Raw genomic sequence first — 18,013 nt, 5'->3', positions numbered from 1 at the left:
ATGACTACTGGAATAGCTGAGTATGTTCTCCATCCTATATCGTCTACCAATTTGTGCTTACAGATGGCATAGATACCAGCTATTGGAGAACGCGCTCGACAGCTCCAGTACCTTCACGGAAGTCAACAGCGCCGTTGTCGATGACGTCGCGATGAGGGCATCGCCGAAATTTGAGGGCAGATCGTTCTCGTTCCAGCACCCTCACTTTATGCCCTCCTTTATTCTGTACTCGGAAACTCCACCCCTACCTGGCTATTGGTTCAGTCGGATGGACATCCCCAATTCAGCAACATTCCGTCACCGTGCTCTACACGAAGAAGAGAGGTATGTCCAGCCTGACACTGGACACAGTCGTCTCCGTTTGCAGAAGTCAAGCTAACTGGAGAGCCTCAGATGTGCCGGTACAGCCTCTAAAATGGAGGTGGATGAAGAGAAGTCGCTTATATCTTCTGGCGAATTAGCCATTGGTGCTGTGAATAGAGAGGCGTCGTTCATCCCTTCGGAGGAGCCTGCGTCGTCAACTAACACAGAGCCACATGTACAAGACGAGAAAGACAAAGCAACGCCATTAATTGGATTCGACGTTATTGATACCTTCTCATCCGGTCGGGTCTCGACTTGGTCTAGTTTACGCCGAGGGCTGTTTTCCCCCCCACACGAGTCGACTCGCGTGTTCTTTAGAAAAACTCATAGGAGAAAAGGCGCAGGCCCTGATCTACGGGGCAGTGCGCGTACGCCTGGAAAGGAGTTTGATCAACCCTCATCCGAGCCACGCACGCAGCAGGCTACAGTTTCCTTTGATAGTGTAACGCTTTCGCAAAATTTTCAGCAGGGGTATGCTGACGACGCTGCCTTCCCACCAGACTTGTTCATATGATGAAACACGTGGGCCTCAAGCCCAGAGTTCTACTCTCGATTCTCCTACAGCCAGCAATTCCGGTCAGCCTGCAAATTTGCAAGGGTGCATCTGGTTCTCTGTCCTCTTCGGCGTATGTCTAACGAGCTTTCCGCCTGATAGCCTCGTGAAAATGGAAACTAGGCCATTGAGGAGCGATAGCGATCTCAATTCGAAGAACGCCGAGACAAACAATGGTAAAGACGCACTCTCACCGGCAGGGAATGCATCCGACCGGGACGGCTTCATCTTCCCTTCAAGGGGTGTTTTTCCGTCATGGGAAGGACTCGGCGAGCTTCTTCATCAAGTTGTTCCAACTGACCGCTCTTCTCAAGCTCAGCATGAAGGTGCATCTTACCTTTCTCGTTTGTCTTCTGCACGATCTTCGAAGAAACCTTCAGGTAGCCAGCTTGGGGCCTGTGCACTGACGAAGTTTCCGTCCTGGCATGGACTGGATAACGGTGTTCAAGTCCTGAAGGAACTGGGCGACGGGCATACTGGTGAGAAGATGGTGTATATTTGGGGTAAATTGGAGCAGCTGAGTATTTGTACAGCCATGGGTTACAACTTCCTCTATAGAGATGATGCGGAGGGTCAGTCCCCCCCTGCAGCTATCTCACCAACCCCAACTATTCCAGATTGGAGAGGATCCATTCACTCTTCGCATAATTCTCTGAGTCATGGCGATTTCCCCGTACATCATGCTGAAGTTACAGGCGAGTTTCCTGGTCAAATTGTAACTCCAACGTTGCAGCAGCCTGGTGTACATCTCATTGCGGATGAAGACTGCTGTTGTCTCCGGGGACCCCATGCCATTGACTATGAGGCCGATAACAATAGCAACGGTGTGTTAGCAATAAATTTCATTATTGGGCTGCACAATAAGAGCGACCCACATTCTCAAACCAGTAACTCATGAGGGTAGCAATATCACCCACAAGTCACACAAGCGTCGTAGAACACCTTTTATAGCAGATGCTGACGCGCCCAACGCGGTGCCAGTGCACACTCCAGTGCCGATGGAATATCAAGCTTCACTTGCGGCAATTAACAACGACACCCCGGACAGTGCGTAGTATCTAAAACTGTTGCTGACCATAATCTCATCTCTGTACATGCCGCTGTGGTTCCAGATATTGCCCCAGGAACGCGCTCATCACTGACGCCACATAGTTCGACAGAGAGGCCAGTCTCAGTATACCCCTTTCATTGTCGATGTGGAGCCGTAGGAGATGGTAATTTGCTAGCAGATGGCCAGAAGACAGTACAGTGTGATATCTGCGACCAATGGTCACATATTGCATGCCAACGAGATGGGCGTGCCAGTGATTTGAAGGGAGGGCAGTGCTTTGAGTGTGATTCGTGCACTTTGGAAGATTGCTTCCCGCATCTCAGACAGCCTTCTAAACCAGCGTATGTCTAACAGCATGGTCATAAGTAACATGCTGATGGAATTTTGACACGTGCCCACAGGCGTACAGCCCAAACACGATGAGCAAAGGACCGGCCACAGCCTCCGCCGCCTGCTCAACGGCTAAAGTCCGTGTACCTGCCTCGATACTAACTCTGTTACTGATGAACTTGCGGACACAAACAGAGCGGGCAAAGGTGCACTTGCTCGCCATGGTGAATACTGGTATCCCGTGCGCTTAATTCAGCCGGAGGGTTCCTCGACAGCTGGGAGAACTTGGAGGGTGGTTTGGTGGCGACACTGTGTGTTTGCACAGCCATCACCAGATCGCCATAGATATGTTCCGGAGGCAGAGCTAGTGGATGACCTGTGGGATGACCGAGAAAGGCGGCGCAAGATCAGGGTGAGTGATCAATAAGAGACCGGAGATGATATGACACTGACTATAGTACCAATGCCGGTACGTATGCAGCTTGGAAAGTGGAGGCATGCATCACAGATTCCTACAGAAGAAGACGTTCTTGCAGAGCCTGATTCGTACCCATTCACGGAGGAAATTGACCGGATATTGACTCCGCACATCCACGTTCTTTCTGCGCTTCTCAACAGTCCTGAAGAAGTTGATTCCACTAGTGTCCCTGTGCTGCAGTACCTCCGTTCAGATGCTGGCTCCGATGGCGCAAAGAGCGTTCAATCACCCGGCAACAAATCTCTGGGCAAGCCGACTAAGACGTCGGAAGTGGACTCCAGATTTCGACAGCATCCCGCTGTGCGTTCCGGCATGGTACCGCATACGGGGGATCTTGACATCGTAGAACAAGCTCGCATTAACAACTGGTTCTATCTCAAGGTCCCTGGTGCCCGAAAACAGTAGCATCTGTGGATTGGTTGTTTCCCTCTCGCACATGCAATCACGCTGGTAATAGCTTCCCGAAAGCGCGACCACTTCACCCAGGTTCCGGAATTTCGCAGCATTGGATCTGCTGCTGATCAGACTGCTTTCATTCTGTCACAAGCATGGGCATACCAAGTAGCAATGGCCCATGGTCCACACGAAGCCAAAGATGTTGATCAAGAGGCACTGGAGCTTCTTGAAGGACGAATGTTTGAGATATCACAAGCAGCAGGCAGAGCAGGATACTACCAGTGGGGACTGGACGCAGGGCATCATCAAGATGACTGGGAGCCGTACAAGGACTTGCGCTCTATGTGGAACCATTATGACGCCGAGTTCAGTGAGTCGGAATTGCAGGTGTGTCCTGCCGCCCCTCTTTGGCCTGTGCTGGCTGGAGCTTCAATTTCTCTTTCAGACAGGCCCTGAATACACCGCGTTCGAAGCCCCTCCACCTCCTGCGGAGGCGATGTCACTCATTCCTGCTAAGCGGCGCCCGGTTCCTGTACCAGCGTACAGAGGGGCAAAGGCTGCGAAGAAGAGGAGATAGAAGCAGTAAGATGGCCTCTAGATGCAACTCATGCTAAATTACATCCGTATAGCCTACAACTGTTTGCTCTATCTGAACTGCTTTGTCGGCCATTTGTATGGCTTGCTTACAATGGTCGCTACAGCGAGGATCTTTTTAACTGAGTACCCTGCACTCGTGCGAGCCCTCATTATTGCTTTGATCCATGGGCCAATACCTGGCATTCGGCTTGAATTCAAGACGGTGCACGTACTGGAGAGATCGTCACAGGCGATGAAGGCCTACAAAGGGATCAATAAAGTCCCGCAGACAAGATCAATGGTGCGGCATTGGGTAAGGGGCGGTTTGCCTGCTTTGTCTTTGGCCGCTATTCTCATGCGTGCGGCCTATGATGCCCGCCGTGCGCAAGAACATGATCGTCAGGATCGCGCCTACCGCCCACGATCGTCAGAGACATCGACATCATGCTGGCGGAGAGACGCCCCAAGAACTTTGAATGCGGAGGCGGCGACCAATGCTTCCTTACCACAGCCGGGTAGGCACAGATGCGTTCATGCCGTTGACATTGATCGCTGCGCCGTCCTGCAGCGACGCGCGCTTGAGCGTCGCACCACACACGATCATTCGTAGACATGCTCTGCACAATACGTCGCGCCAGGGTTGATCAGTCTGCCCGGGCAGAGTAGACACTCTGCTTCAACCCCTGTGCCTCAGGGTATCCGTGTCTGGCGTTGATCACAGCAAAGGGGATGTAGTGACTCCGACGGCATCGTCCCGAGCACTGCATCGCGTGCTAAAATGCGCTGGGATGGCCACTTACCCCTTAGCACGCCCGATGATTTCTCGCCGGAGCGGGGGCTCTGATTTGACACGGCTGCCGATGTAACCTCCGGGCATTTTCCGATGAGCCAGGGAGGTTGTGCTCTGCACGTGTGTGGCACTTTCTTTCTTCTTGTTGGCACGGCTGACCCCGCGAGCCACCGCCCTCTCTCAACATAGTTTCGACGGCGAGCAGTGTGGCGCGGGCCCACACCTCCGGCAGAGGCATCGAGGGCGGCTTCTGCATCTGCGTGGTCGCGCAGGGCTGGGGTCGTGTTGGATATATCCCGCGGAAGGGATTTCACCTTCGAGCTGTCGCTCGGGCTACAACCAAGGTTGGCAAAGCTGCGTTGAAATGGAAAAGCGAAGGCGGCTCACCTGTGGGGGCCCTGCAAAGCACCTACAGGTTTGGCGCGGCCCGGGTCTTCAGCCCTGCCCTCTTCCACCCTCCAGACCGCCTCCAATCGCTCTCCCATGGACGCTTTCCCACGATAGCCCAAACCGGGCTTCACAACAGTGTCGGTGGGGAGGAAAAGCCGAGGAGCCAGCAGGCTCACCGTGAAAGTTGCAGCGCCCATACAAGAGCCTGCACAACAAGGTATAAGCCCCGCATACTAATCAAGCGAGAGGCAAGGGCCAACAGCTGCGAGACAGCAGGCGACAGGCAGCGCGAGCGATAGAGGTCTCCTTCGAGCTCGTGCTGCCTGCCGTCCGCGAGGACTCCGTAGGCATGAGAGGTAGGAAAAGCGCCACCCAGCGGGCGATATGGGTCTCCTTCGAACCCACTGGATAGCGCTTTTCCTGAGAGGAGAGGCGCGTACCGAGCGACAAGAGCACTCCAAGAACACTCTAAGACCAGCGCAGAGAATCGCAGCGGTGGGAAAAAAGTGGGAGCATTGGGAGGAGGCAGGCGAAGGCAGGTGAATTTAAAGCAAGCTCGGGCGCCCAAAGGGCTTGTTTTGCGCTGTTGACGCGTCCCTTCGGTTGGCGCGTTTTGTTGACGCGTTGCCTTTGTTGACGCGTTTTATTGACGCGTCGCGCCTCCACGTGCGCGCCCATATGCGGCAGGCGCTGTCGTTCGCCCTGCTTTGCAGCGTCAACGCCTGAGACACGGGGAGCACACCCCAAAAGGGAGCCACCATCGGCCGTTCACACCATTAAAAATCATCGCATGGATTTCGTGGGACAAGCTACTTCCTCCTGAGAGGTGGAAGCGATTTCGAGGGTCGCCTATAGGTATGGGAGGCTTGAAGAAGCGAGGGTGCATGTTCGAGCTCACACACAGCATAATGGAGCTGTAATATAGGCATGTGGGATGTGCTGAATGAGGGCCTTCATGCGTGCCCGGTCGGGGCATCCGTCGCGATCGCCCATGCTTGCCGCCGTGTCTGTGGGCTCCCCAATACTTCATCCGTCGGCCTCACCCGACGACTTTGTACCGAACTCGATTCTATTTCGTCGTCTTAAATAGTTTACTCGACCAGTTCTCACCTTGGGACTCTCGACGCTCTGTCATACTACCCGATGATATGCTTACGCACCACACAGTTCAATATACGCAGTAACGTCGAACACCTGTGCGAGGTCACATGATGTGAACGCGCAGCACGCGATCGCGTCTGATCGTGTGACCGCCATGATCTGCACGTGCCCACTGCAGTGTCGGGCCATGTCCGACCTTGTCCAACCGTGTCCGAAAGTGTCCGACCTCCTGCAACCTACGATGACAGCACGACTGCCAGGCGTGTGCTGAGGCGTGTGGACCACCTGGGCCATACGTCGGCGCAGGTAAAGCAGTGCGTAGCTGCGTAGCTATGGTCCCTGAGACCGCGGTGTTGCCAGGCGTGTGCTTAGACATGTCATCCTCGAGTTGACACGTCGGCGCAGGTAAAGCAATCGTCGGTTGGGTGTGCTGTTTTCGTTGTCTGTCTTTTCAGCCGTGAGGGCGACAAGCCTAGCCGGATACTGGTTCTCTAGGGCGCAGAAACTGAAAATGAATGCCGCTTTCCGCATCATCGACTTTCCAAGTTTGATTTTTCTCTCGTGAGTTCCTTTTTTCCTCCTGCAAACTGTTACACCGATGATCAATGACCTCCCGCCGCCACGGTACTCTCCCGTGTCAATTTCGCCTCCCGCCGTCGTATTGCCCCCACGACACTGCCGCTTGGCGGGAGATGTCGAGGGCGGGGTCAACGCTGGAGTTGCGTCGGGGGTCAAAGCGTCTGCCAGAGACGACGGGGGGAAGACGTACTACTGGTCTTCACGTGTGGGTAGATCTCGGCATGTCTGTGAGCCCCGTATCGCAGCCGTCTCCTCTCTGGCAGGAGCTGGACTGTTGTGCATATTTGGCAACGATGAGCATTTGGAATTCGACATATCCCTCTGTGCTAGACAGCCCTCCAGAAAGTGAGTCGGAAGGTGGGTGAGATGGTCTTCGCATTTCTCTCTTCGTCATTTGACGCGCGCATACAGCTTGCCGGAGGGCTGTATGCATACCATGACACCGAGTCGGACGCGCAGCTAGACCGTACGCTCGCGTCCAACGTCTTGGCAGGCGGAGCACGTCGGATTGTCTATTCGTCGTGGTTATCTGGAGTTGGTAGAGTTGCCACCTCTCGCAGGAGGCAGGCCTCGCCAAGAGGTCTTTTTAGCGTATGTTGCGTACGGATGAAAGCCATAGTGAAGCTCGGATATCCGCACGATGTAAGGGCTTTACTCTGAGTCCCACCGCCTGGTTGTCGCCCCACGACTTTTGTTCAGACGTCCGAGTTGCTGTGCGTGTGTAAACTCTACGAGTGGGCGCATGAGACGCAACAAAGGGTTTGGCAGAGTTCTCATGTCTGGCTGCGAGAGAGGTTCTCCAGGTCTCGGCCCCTTACGATTGGCAACTCGATGCTGTTCCGTCAGGGCATCCCTCAAATTTCAGTGCGCGTACTGTCAGAACGACAGCGGCAGGCAGTGATGGGCCTCCATAGTTGACTGTATGTGGGCAGAGCTTTAGGTTTGTCATTGATCCCATCCTTAATGAGATCCTGTACAGTACTAATCCTCGTTTGTATTGCTCGCGCGCGAACTCACCAAGGTTTGCCCAAGCTTGCTGTCCGACGCCGTCTTGAGCTAGTGCTGCTAGTGCTGCTAGTGCTGCCGTCGTCTGTCGTTATCAGTATGTCGACATACGTCGTGTTTCTTGGGGTACGTCGCATCACTGACCGAGCAATACCAGGTATGGCGCCTCGCTGATAGAGCAACATCTTGCCACGGGTCACTACTGACTGTATTGCGCCCATGTCGTGCAGTGGGTTTGCCGGGTATGCGCCCACGCCAGCGACTATATGAAAGCGACTGCCCGCAGTAGAAGTCTCTGGGAAAGTAGCTAGCGTCGCCACCAGGCAGTGTACAAGCACAAGCTGTCCGATGGATCTGCTTGCTTCGCGGGCCAGATCAAGAACCTGCACAAGGACGGCGTGGTCGCAATTAAGCGGAGATGTGCGATGGCATGTGGCGAGGGTGAGGGCTCGCCAACGTCGTCAGCGCTGCACGTAAGCGGTGCGAGGTACGTTTCCTCGAGGCTGCGCGCGAGGCGTTCGTCGAGAACACTGAGTGAACGACGACACACTGCTCTCCTGCGGGAGGACATCCGACCCGTGCAGAATGGATGAGGCATAGAACATTAGTACTGTCACCGAGGTGAGCTGCGATATCGTGAATTTGCAAACTGTTCCCAATCCTTTATATAATTGGTGTAATGCCTGTTGACAAGTTTCTGGAATTCCTGCCGAAGCCTGATATGTCCGCGATGCCCCCTGCTGTGCAAGCATTCAAAGATCTGCCGGCAGAAGCTGAGCACAGGCAGCAGATTATTGAACCATTAGTGCGGTATTTAGATTTTTCTGTCTATCACAAATATTAAATTTGTACAGATTATTGCCCTCAATGGTGTTGGAAGAGGCGCCACGAAGTCGCGGCCAAGATGTCCTGGATTTGTCTTCATAGACACAACCTCGTTCGATGTGAATCGCGGAGAGATAGGTTCAATGAATCCCCATGTTTCCTGCCTCTCCGAAGAAGATATTGGCTCGATGAACCCAAAATCGACAGTCGTGAGCTCTATTTCTTGCGCCGACCTGTATATTGACGTCCAGCAGCATCCTGGTCTGGACGCCTTCACAGATCCAGCTCAAGGCGATGATCGCTCTGCTCACGATTTCATTCTGAATATCTACGATGAACGAACTCGAAATCGGGCCGAACGAGGGCTGGGGATGAACATTGCGTGCGCTCGTCAGCATCGCAGCTTCTACTTCTCTGTTGCACTGTCTGGATCGCGCGCCCGGCTTATCCGCTGGGACCGTGCTGGAATGATCGTCTCAGAATCGGTCGACCTGCATCATGATGCGCAGCCTATCTGTGAATTCCTGTGGCGGTACGCCCACGCCTCGCAATCACAGCGTGGCCACGATCCTACTGTTCAGCCTGCGACGAAGGAGGAAGAGAAGCTCTTCAGAGAATCAATCAAACGCCACGTCAAGTCCCAGCTTGGTCTTAGGGACCAGACCACGCTGGCGGCTGCCATGGCGGAACACTTACCAGCCAGGAATTGTGGCTGCTGTTACCATAGTCAACAACAGTTCTGAAGAACGCAGACTCCTGATATACCGACCAGTGGTCTCGCCTGTCTGAATGATAGGTCGAGGAACTACAATCAGCCCTCGCGCCGGGAATAATGTACCTTGTGTTTACCGCCCTAGTGTATTATCTCCAAAGCTACGCAGCCTTACACGGCGAGTTTTTAAACCTTCAATAGGAACTTACAGAGATCTGACCAAAACGTGACAGGCTCTTTTACATCCCTGTAGGAATGACATAATGTTAATGGCTATATGATGCGGAGCCTCGGTATTAACTGGTCGATGGGCAAAAATAATCTAGTGAGTTCACTTGGTCGAACGTACCACGAAGGCTCCCTCTGCTATGTGACACTGGGAAAGTTGTCCCTGTGTAAGTGTACCGCAGATCGCTGATCTGGGACTTCTCGCTCCCCCGACTTTGACTCTCGCCATCTACGCTCACCAGGCGTCCAGCGCCAGTTGTTCCCTATCCTCTGCCTGTCCCCTTTCACCTGCTGCTCGATTCTTCGTTCTAGTTTCTTCTCTCTCGTCTGCGGATATATCGACCATGAATGGGACGATCGCCCTTCGCGGCCGACATTATAAAGTAAGTTGAAGGTCTATTGACTCGGTGTGCTCTGAATTCATCTTGCAGACTGTCAGGAGTATATTCCAAGTGCAAGGATCCGTCGGATGGCGTGAACTGGTGGAAGTATGTTGCTTTTGAGTGCATTTTGTGTTGCATTCAGCCTAATGATCGCGCAGGCCTTTCAGAGTATGAGCTTTAAGGTAAAAGCCACAAAGGGCTCCGTTCATAAATTCAGTCCGCCTAGCACGATTCCCGGGCGCGCTTTTACCTGGCACAAGGTAATGTTTCTCAGTGTCCAGAAGGGCTTCGGGTTTCTGACATAGTGCAGCCGCACTCTTCGCAACTACGCCCGGATCATCTGCGAATGTGAGTTTTCTCCAGAGCTCGCCGGTGCTAGCTAACGCGTTTTTAGATTGAGGGGAGACCTGTCCCAGCTTTACCATTGGAGGGTCGAAACGTTCGTAAGAAAGAAGTGAAGCAGAGGGGTGCATTTGTAGAAAACTTCGTGAAATGAAGATAATCATGCGCGCGCGCGATTGAGAACAAATAGACTGCGTAGATCTTCATAATTATAATCCTTTCACCGACGGATTACTTGTACCTTTGTAGATTAACCCTACTGTATCTAGATTACCAGATCCGATCACTCACTCCACGCGAATCGCGGCCGGCAGTTGCCGTTCCAGGGAGTGCATTCTTGGCACTTGCGATGTTTGGCTGGGCGACCGCGCGCGTACCTCCTCCTCGTCTTCTGTTTGCTTTCACTGCTTCGCCAATGGCGCCGTTCTCGTTTAGGTGCTTTTGCTCCGCGTTACGCGAGCTCGGGTCTCGGATTTGATACCATCGCTAAAGGCACAGGTTGGCTGAGAAATGCCAGAAAAAACCATACACTCTTCCATAGGTGCGCGGTCGCTCTGCCCATGTTTATAAATTGTCACAGCCGAGAAGGCGGCTGTAGATTTTCTTATGCTCTATCGGTACTCTTCTGGCGAGTCGCCCGAAATATTAATTGTTGCAGAAGCGCTGGGTTTGCCTTGCGCGTCATCATCCCCGGCGACGCTCTGCGCCTTCGCCAGTGTCGAGCGGGAATATGAACGAATTCCACTGCATTGTCGCATGTCGTGAGCGGGCTGGTTTTTGGGATTGCAGAGGCGCTCAGTATGTGGGTATCTATTTTCTATCATCGAGCGCGAGCTTTGTTCCGTTGCAGATCTCGAATTCTGGAATGGCAATCTGACTCCCACCCCACAGCTCCTGTCGCCCCAGGAAGAATCAAAATGTCCGCCTTGGAACATCCAAGCACCCTTGGTACGCCTGTAGAACGTGCCCAATCGATGGCGCGCGTCATCGCTGACCACGGCACCCGCATGGGTTCGCGGAGCGTTGTAATCATATCCAAAGACGACTGAGGTGCCGATCCTGCGAGGTGCCGATCCTGCCCGAGGTCGTCAAATGAAGTACGGCCAGTGGGCGCTCGAATCTAGTGGGTTGTGAAAATGAGCATCGCCCATTTGCAATGACTGACTTTTAAGCCCAATTCAGCGTGTTTTAAGCTTTGATCAGCTTGCAACGCCGACTTATCGAGCGACGAGGCCAGCAATCGTGCATACCCTCTTGCTACTCGCCCTAATCGTCCTTCAAGCAGCAGCCTCAATAGAGCCTCGTGACGTCCACTTCGAGTTCTTTGATCCCAAACGCGATATCGAACACCTCTTGCTCAAATGTCCCCTCACACTCCCACGATCGGTGACTTTATCAAACTCAGGGGTGACACCGTCAAGTGTGATGACTGTAAGAGCGACCCGTGCACCTTCCAGGTCCGCCTGCATCCTTTTCTTTTCTTATTGAAATTGATTGGATGGATCACAGTACTGACTGCCCGCATTCTTGAGACGTGTCGCGATCCCATCATTCTTTGTTTACTTACCCATGCTCTGTCCGATCTACCGGGAAGTTTGTACTCGGGACGTGTACTCGGAACGTCGCTCTGTTTGGCGAGCGTGTTTGCTCTCCATCCGTTGCGTTATTCACTTCATCTCCCACGCAACTGAGATACGTTTGGCTCACACACGTTCTCTACATGTAACGAAGCTTTCCCCCGGTCCAAAACTGCTCTGGCAAGATCGAGGAATGGCAGTTTTCCATTGGGTGAGATAGAGCCATTGAGTATGCTGTACCATTTCGACACAGCATTCCTCAATGCTAACCCAGAGAACACAGTAGACATCGCATGGACCCCCGGCCACAAGGGCATCATAGGTAATGAACTTACTGGCAAACTCACCAAACAGGCGACTGAGATCCCTGGGGGCCCAACTAAGGTCACACACGCTCACGCCCTTCGCCGCGCAAACGAAAAGGCCTTCGAAAAATGGACCGCCAAGTGGAAACGCACCGACTGGTCCTTTCGCAAGCGTGGACCGTTTACCCCCGCAGACTCACGCACGCAAGCCGTTTATTGAACTCTCGAGGGGTTTTTTCTTGGAAGACTTGTGCAATGCCGCACAGGACATGCTTTCCTTGGCGAGTATTACTAGCATTTTGTACCGTCTGAACCGGTTGACTGCCCATGTGGTGTACTATTTCAGTCACGCAAGCATATACTACCAGCTTGCCCGAGATACGACAGCTCCCGACATATACTACGCGAGGCAAGCAAAACCATCGACATCCCTACCATCCTCGGCACGCCAGCTGGGATCGATGCGCTCGGACACTTCCTAAAGGAGAGTAGGGCCTTGACGAAGACAGGCAAGAAGTGAGCAGAGGCGAAGCTCGCCAGATGGGAGGATGAGGAGGAACACATACAGGACAACAACTCCGACAACATGCGGGGACACCGGCGACACCGCGAAGACGACCCTGCCGACAACGATGAGGGCGACGACACATAGGCGAGCCACTACGAAGCTCCCTCACGGTACTAGCTACACGGCGAAGTATCGTTCCCCCTCTACACACTCCAACACCTAACGACACGCGTGCACCAGGGGAACAGAATCGGGTTGCGCCCCTGGTAGAAGAAGCTGACGCCCCCCACTTTTCTCTTTTCTTTCCTATGCCTTTCCCCTATCTTTATGACTTATTCAACATGCGCTATGATACACGCGTTACGACACGACACCGAGGATCACCTCAACATGTCCTCTTCGTCCTGTCTCTGAATCAATCAATGACGACACCCCTGGCCTCATCAAAGGTGCCAAACTTCAATTTTCTACCTAAGCCCTCATCCTCCATGTGCTCATACCCTTCGTGTTGGTGGCCAGCGTGAACTTCCATGTCTTATCGCATGAGAAGAGCTGCTCCTTGGAAGAGACTTGTTTTAGGCTGTCGACCACAGACTCGAGGCTTGTGCCCTTCCTTGGGTGCGAGGTGAGCGCGGGCGGTAAGCGGCGGCGTGCCGAGCTGGGCTAGCCCGGGCAGGCACTCTACCTTGAGTATCCCAGGGCGTGCTGTGATATTTCGATGGCATTTGCTATTGAATGATCACGAGCGATGCTTGCGCTGCATCCCGGGGTGCAGATCCACTCTCACTCGACGCCGCCCAATCATTTATCCACAGTCTCGATTTCCCATGAACGCGAGTAGTTTCAGGCTAGAACTAGAACGACACGGTTGTTATTAGCCATTACGGGCGACGCGGTCTTCCCTCCATCCACAGCAGAGGCATTTTGCAAAATAGCTATTGTGTGAAATATAGGTATAATGTATTTTGAAAAAAGAAAATTCATTATGCCAGGGTTAGAAGGTTATTGCAGATTCTAAATAGATTCTATTTAGGCAATATATTTTATGGGTAGGGTACACATGACATGACAAGACAGACGATAGGAGGACAGGACGTGACGGGACACGGCAGACATGACGCGGGCAGGACAAAGGGACAGGACGTGACGGGACAGAAGGACAGGACGTGACGGGACAGAAGGACAGGACGTGACATGACAACCGGACATGACAGGACATGACAGGACATGACAGGACAACTGTTTTTTCCAGGGAAATCCTTAAATAATTTCCTACATGTTTTTCCCTGAGAGTTATTTTCATTGGAAGATTTTAAAACTTTTCTTCGCTTATTTCCCAGAAACAAAAGGGAGAAATACACAAAGATTTTCCCCCTTTTTTCCCACGACAAAAACGAGAAAAATGCACTAAGTATTTCCACGCCCCTTTTTACCTCATCATTTTTCCACGGGAACAAAGCGGTAAATGTTTTGTTCTTTTCCCCGACATTTCCCACCGCATTTCCCGTGGAAACACTTTTTTGATTTCCACAAGTTTTTCCCCGTTATTTCCAGTGGAAAAAAGGGGCTATGCGTCCTGTGCCACACTGCACCGGCAGAGGACGCGCAGTGAGTTGCGTTGTGTAACCATGTTCGCGTAATACCAGATGTGACCGTGACTCCATTTAATTTAGTCTTTCGCTACTTTTGGGGATGCAACAAACATATACTATCATTGACCCGGTAGTGCAAGGTGTCTTGCACTTCTGTCACCATGTATTCAGACCGAGCCCGTTTGACCCCGGGATTTTTCCTACATAATGTCTAACATATAAAGTATGTCTTCAGTACCTCTTGTATTTTTTTTTCTTGATGTTGTGTCATCTTGAGAGTAAGCGCGACGAAGAGAGTCATTTGCAAGGAAGAGCGCCCAATCGGTCACAGATCGTCACAAGTGCCGATATACCGTTGCCTTGTCTGTCCTCTGGTCGGAGCTCAAACTCCAGCGCTTCGTTGTCACGTCTAAAGCACGTCTGTCTTGCAAGTCGCAGAGCACATACTATTCTTCAAGGCGGTTTGCACTCAAATTGTATGTCTAAAATTCTAGGGACAATTGTAGCTACTCCGTATTTTTTTCGTGAATTTTGGTGGAGTAGAATTCCCGGGAGACGGCATCTTGCACTACCAGGCCACTTTGCACTTCAGGGTCAATGATAGTATGGAGAAGCCAATTTCCGGATTTTATGTTTTTCCCTATAATTAAACTAGCGCCCAGGGGTGGTGTGACATCGAATACATGGAGCTGCTGATATTTCGCTGGACCTGAACACTTTCCTCAAAACCACCTCTGGTATTGTTATCTGCATCGTGTACACTGTCCCAGCACACAGCCTGTATTGAACAGAAGTTATCCTAAACATTCTCTATTCATGGCACCCGTCGAAACGGAGTACTATGACCTGGTGCGCAGCATAGTTTCGAGGCAGGAGCGACTCACGTTCATTTCTTTACGTATGTAACACTCGATTGCACCTCCTGTGCGGCGGCCTCTATGCAGCTCTGTGTGCCGACGGATGTCAATGATACCGATCTAAAGAAGGCTTACCGAAAGCAGGCCATCAAGGTGCGTGCTTGACCATGCATCTCGCGATGTGTGTGCAGTATCACTGATGCAGAGCACCGCCTGAACCACACAATGACTGCAGTATCACCCGGACAAAAACCGATCACCAGATGCTGAGGAGAAGTTCAAGGATATCAGGTCCGCGTTTTCGTTGATGGGGCGCTCCATTGCTCACATACCCCTAGCAAGGCATATCAGGTGCTCTCTGATCCCGTAAGTAGGCAGGATTCGCCTCTCGCGAATGATCCTCTAACGTGCGCTCTTTTCCCAGAACTTGCGTACCGTCTACGACAAGAACGGCGCGAAGATGGTGCGTGTCCCCTGTACATTCCCCTTACGCGTCTCTGACAAGCTGGGTGGATAGCTCGACAAGGAGGGCGGGGTAGGCATGGAGGACGCGGCAGGCTTCTTCGCGAACGTATTCGGTGGAGAGCGTTTCAACGACTACGTGAGCACTCCCTGCATCCGCGCTGCGCCACGAGCACCGATCCCCGTTCCAGATCGGCGAGATCTCGCTCATGAAGGAGATGACGTCCGTCGCGACGACGATGATGACGGAAGAGGAGAAGGCAGAGATGGAGAAGGATATGAACGAGGCTGCCGGCAACCCAGCATCCGTTCAAGCGACGCCTGCCTCCTCCGGTGCTGCCACCCCCGCTGTCCCACAACCGCAAGGCGGCGCAATGCCGACGAATGGGCATAGTGCGACCGTGTCGCCCGCTCCCGGCTCCACCACGGAGCCCGAAGCGTCGAAGAGCCCTACATCGTCCCAGCTGAACCTGAAAGACCAGCGCGACAGGGACACACACAACAAGAAGAGGTCGAAGCTCACGCCAGAGCAGAAGAAGAAGCTGCAGGAGATTGACGACGAGCGCAGGAAAAATATGCAGGAGCGAGTGTCCACGTTGAGCACGAAACTGATCGAGCGGCTGCGTCCGTTCGTGGATGCCAAACGACCCGGTGACAAGGACGATCCTGAGACGCAAGCCTTTGAGGACAAGATGCGGAGAGAAGCCGAAGATATGAAGCTTGAGAGCTTTGGGGTTGAGGTAACGTTCAGAGCGGTGTTATAACTGGTTCTAATCCACTCAAATATCTTGGCCAGCTTCTGCATACAATCGGCAACGTGTATATAATGAAAGCAACCTCGTTCCTCAAGTCTCGGAAATTTCTTGGAATGTGAGTGTCGGTCCTGGTCGTCGCCGCTCCTGTTGACCGGTCCGCTTGCAGTCCAGGATTTTTCTCTCGGCTCAAGGAGAAGGGTGCGGTTGCTAAAGATGCCTGGGGTGTCATTGGCAGCGCGTGAGTTTCCGTTTGTGGTTTCATGATTGCTCATGTAACCGATTTCGTTAGCATCGGTGTTCAGCAGGTGATGCAGGTCAATATGATTTTAAGCTCGTGAAAGTATGGAAAATTAATGCTGCAGCTTTTTTCTGCAGGAGATGGAGAAACTTCAAGCGAGAGGCGAATTGCGCGAGGAGGAGCTCCGTGCGCTCGAGGAGGATGTCACAGGGAAGGTATATCTCCTTATTACCCAAGATCCTAATTCATGTGAATTCACTTTTTCGGCTTGATAAAAATACAGATCATGCTAGCGTCGTGGCGGGGCACGCGCTTTGAGGTCACTCAGGTGCTACGAGAGGTCAGTCAGGATGTAATTGTGTTCCTCTGCTGTATAACCTTAGTAATACATTCGTGCAGGTTGTAGACAATGTGTTGAAAGACCCTAAAGCGTCTGACGTTGTGCTGTACAATAGAGCAAAGGTCCGTTTCTCATGCTACGGCCGTATGACGTTCCTAATCTTGCGATATCACAGGGGTTACTCCTAGCAGGAGCTATCTTCAAGTCAACAGTACCGGACGAGTCCGATGAGGACCGCAGGGAACTCGAACGGTTCGTGCGCAACAACTTTGCGTGATCCCCAGTTTCTCATCCAATGCTTCTACGTTTGCAGTATGGTTGCAGAGGCAGCTGCGGGTAAATCGAAACACCAACAGCTGCAGGCACAGGCGCGCGCCGCCGCAAGGGCCAAACGGCATGCAGAGGCAGCCGCACAGGGAGCATCGACTCCGAAGGAGAGGGAGAACATCGGGTTGAACGAGAAGGCGGATGCTGCGCAGGAGGCTGCAAGTTAGGCCTAATCCAGATGAGTCTGTTGATCTGGTCGAATGATCATGTAGCTGCAGTTGGGGCATCTAATGGGTGCAGTGGTATGGGCTTCGCTTTGCTGTTCAGTGGTGCTGATATTTACACGATGTTACACTAGTCGATCTTACATATATCTGCGCTTTGGTTACGTGTGTCTAATTGCAGACTGTGGTGTCTCTGTCCGTGCACGTAATCACCATGGGACCGGATATCTCCCGCGGCTCTGCCAACACCACCATGACTCTTCGGTGCCCACTCGCTCTTACGAGGCCGTCTCTGCGACCAAGCTTGATCTCCACCTTGAATCTGCGAGGTCTGTCGTCCATGGCGTCTCCCAAGGGGTTTTATTTTGAAGAACTATTTCTGAGCTCTTCGACATCACCAGGATATGCGTATCCACAATGTATGAATCTACAAGTGCCCGTGCTGATTTATTATCGCTTTTACATCAGTGTCGAGGTTAATGTCCGCTGCCTTCTCCCACTCTCGCCGTTGCACCGCCCGTTTAACCTATACAGAAGTATAGGCAGGTAACTGTGGTCTCTGGAAGAATAGAGGAACAAGAGCTGACATGATACGTCTCTGCCTTTCCTACATGCACTTCAGCCATCGTCGATGAGTGTATTCCCGGACGGCGAGAATAGAGTTACTACCAAAAAAATCCGGCAAATGTCAATGCGTCCTTCTTTGTATGAGCATAGAGTGAACGTGCGCGCCATCGAGCTTATCCAGCTGCAGGAACGTGTGGACGCGCACATCCATGTGCGTTG

General features: G+C 52.5%; 4 protein-coding genes across 4 annotated transcripts; 3 read left to right on the top strand and 1 right to left on the bottom strand.

Annotated features, from left to right (window-relative positions):
• On the top strand, positions 1-3,748 carry SCP_1901050 (hypothetical protein; the record flags this gene model as incomplete). Its single annotated transcript, XM_027765368.1, has 11 exons — positions 1-20; positions 73-324; positions 394-834; positions 898-939; positions 1,019-1,395; positions 1,450-1,740; positions 1,871-1,963; positions 2,633-2,709; positions 2,779-3,163; positions 3,233-3,558; positions 3,617-3,748. The coding sequence occupies 11 exons, from the start codon at positions 1-3 to the stop codon at positions 3,746-3,748; spliced, it is 2,436 nt and encodes an 811-aa protein (XP_027621169.1).
• Positions 3,749-4,437: 689 nt separating this feature from the next.
• SCP_1901040 (hypothetical protein) lies at positions 4,438-5,278 on the bottom strand (the record flags this gene model as incomplete). The annotated part of the gene is made up of 3 exons (XM_027765367.1): positions 4,438-4,870; positions 4,925-5,132; positions 5,188-5,278. 3 exons carry the CDS (start codon positions 5,276-5,278, stop codon positions 4,438-4,440), a joined length of 732 nt encoding a protein of 243 aa, XP_027621168.1.
• Positions 5,279-8,580: 3,302 nt separating this feature from the next.
• On the top strand, positions 8,581-9,180 carry SCP_1901030 (hypothetical protein; the record flags this gene model as incomplete). Its single annotated transcript, XM_027765366.1, has 1 exon — positions 8,581-9,180. The coding sequence occupies one exon, from the start codon at positions 8,581-8,583 to the stop codon at positions 9,178-9,180; it is 600 nt and encodes a 199-aa protein (XP_027621167.1).
• A 5,720-nt stretch (positions 9,181-14,900) lies between these two features.
• Positions 14,901-17,230, top strand: SCP_1901020 (Uncharacterized J domain-containing protein; the record flags this gene model as incomplete). The annotated part of the gene is made up of 15 exons (XM_027765365.1): positions 14,901-14,933; positions 15,029-15,094; positions 15,177-15,232; positions 15,280-15,307; positions 15,366-15,404; positions 15,459-15,542; positions 15,595-16,143; positions 16,200-16,273; positions 16,325-16,396; positions 16,448-16,472; positions 16,534-16,611; positions 16,680-16,736; positions 16,796-16,858; positions 16,912-16,988; positions 17,050-17,230. The coding sequence occupies 15 exons, from the start codon at positions 14,901-14,903 to the stop codon at positions 17,228-17,230; spliced, it is 1,482 nt and encodes a 493-aa protein (XP_027621166.1).
• Between the last annotated feature and the right edge of the window lie 783 nt (positions 17,231-18,013).

The sequence above is a fragment of the Sparassis crispa genome (genome assembly GCF_003851025.1).
Source record: "Sparassis crispa DNA, contig_000018F, whole genome shotgun sequence".
In the NCBI taxonomy this organism is placed as follows: domain Eukaryota; kingdom Fungi; phylum Basidiomycota; class Agaricomycetes; order Polyporales; family Sparassidaceae; genus Sparassis; species Sparassis crispa.
The sequence above is the reverse complement of the archived record's forward strand: the minus strand, read 5'-3'. Positions and strand labels throughout refer to the sequence as shown.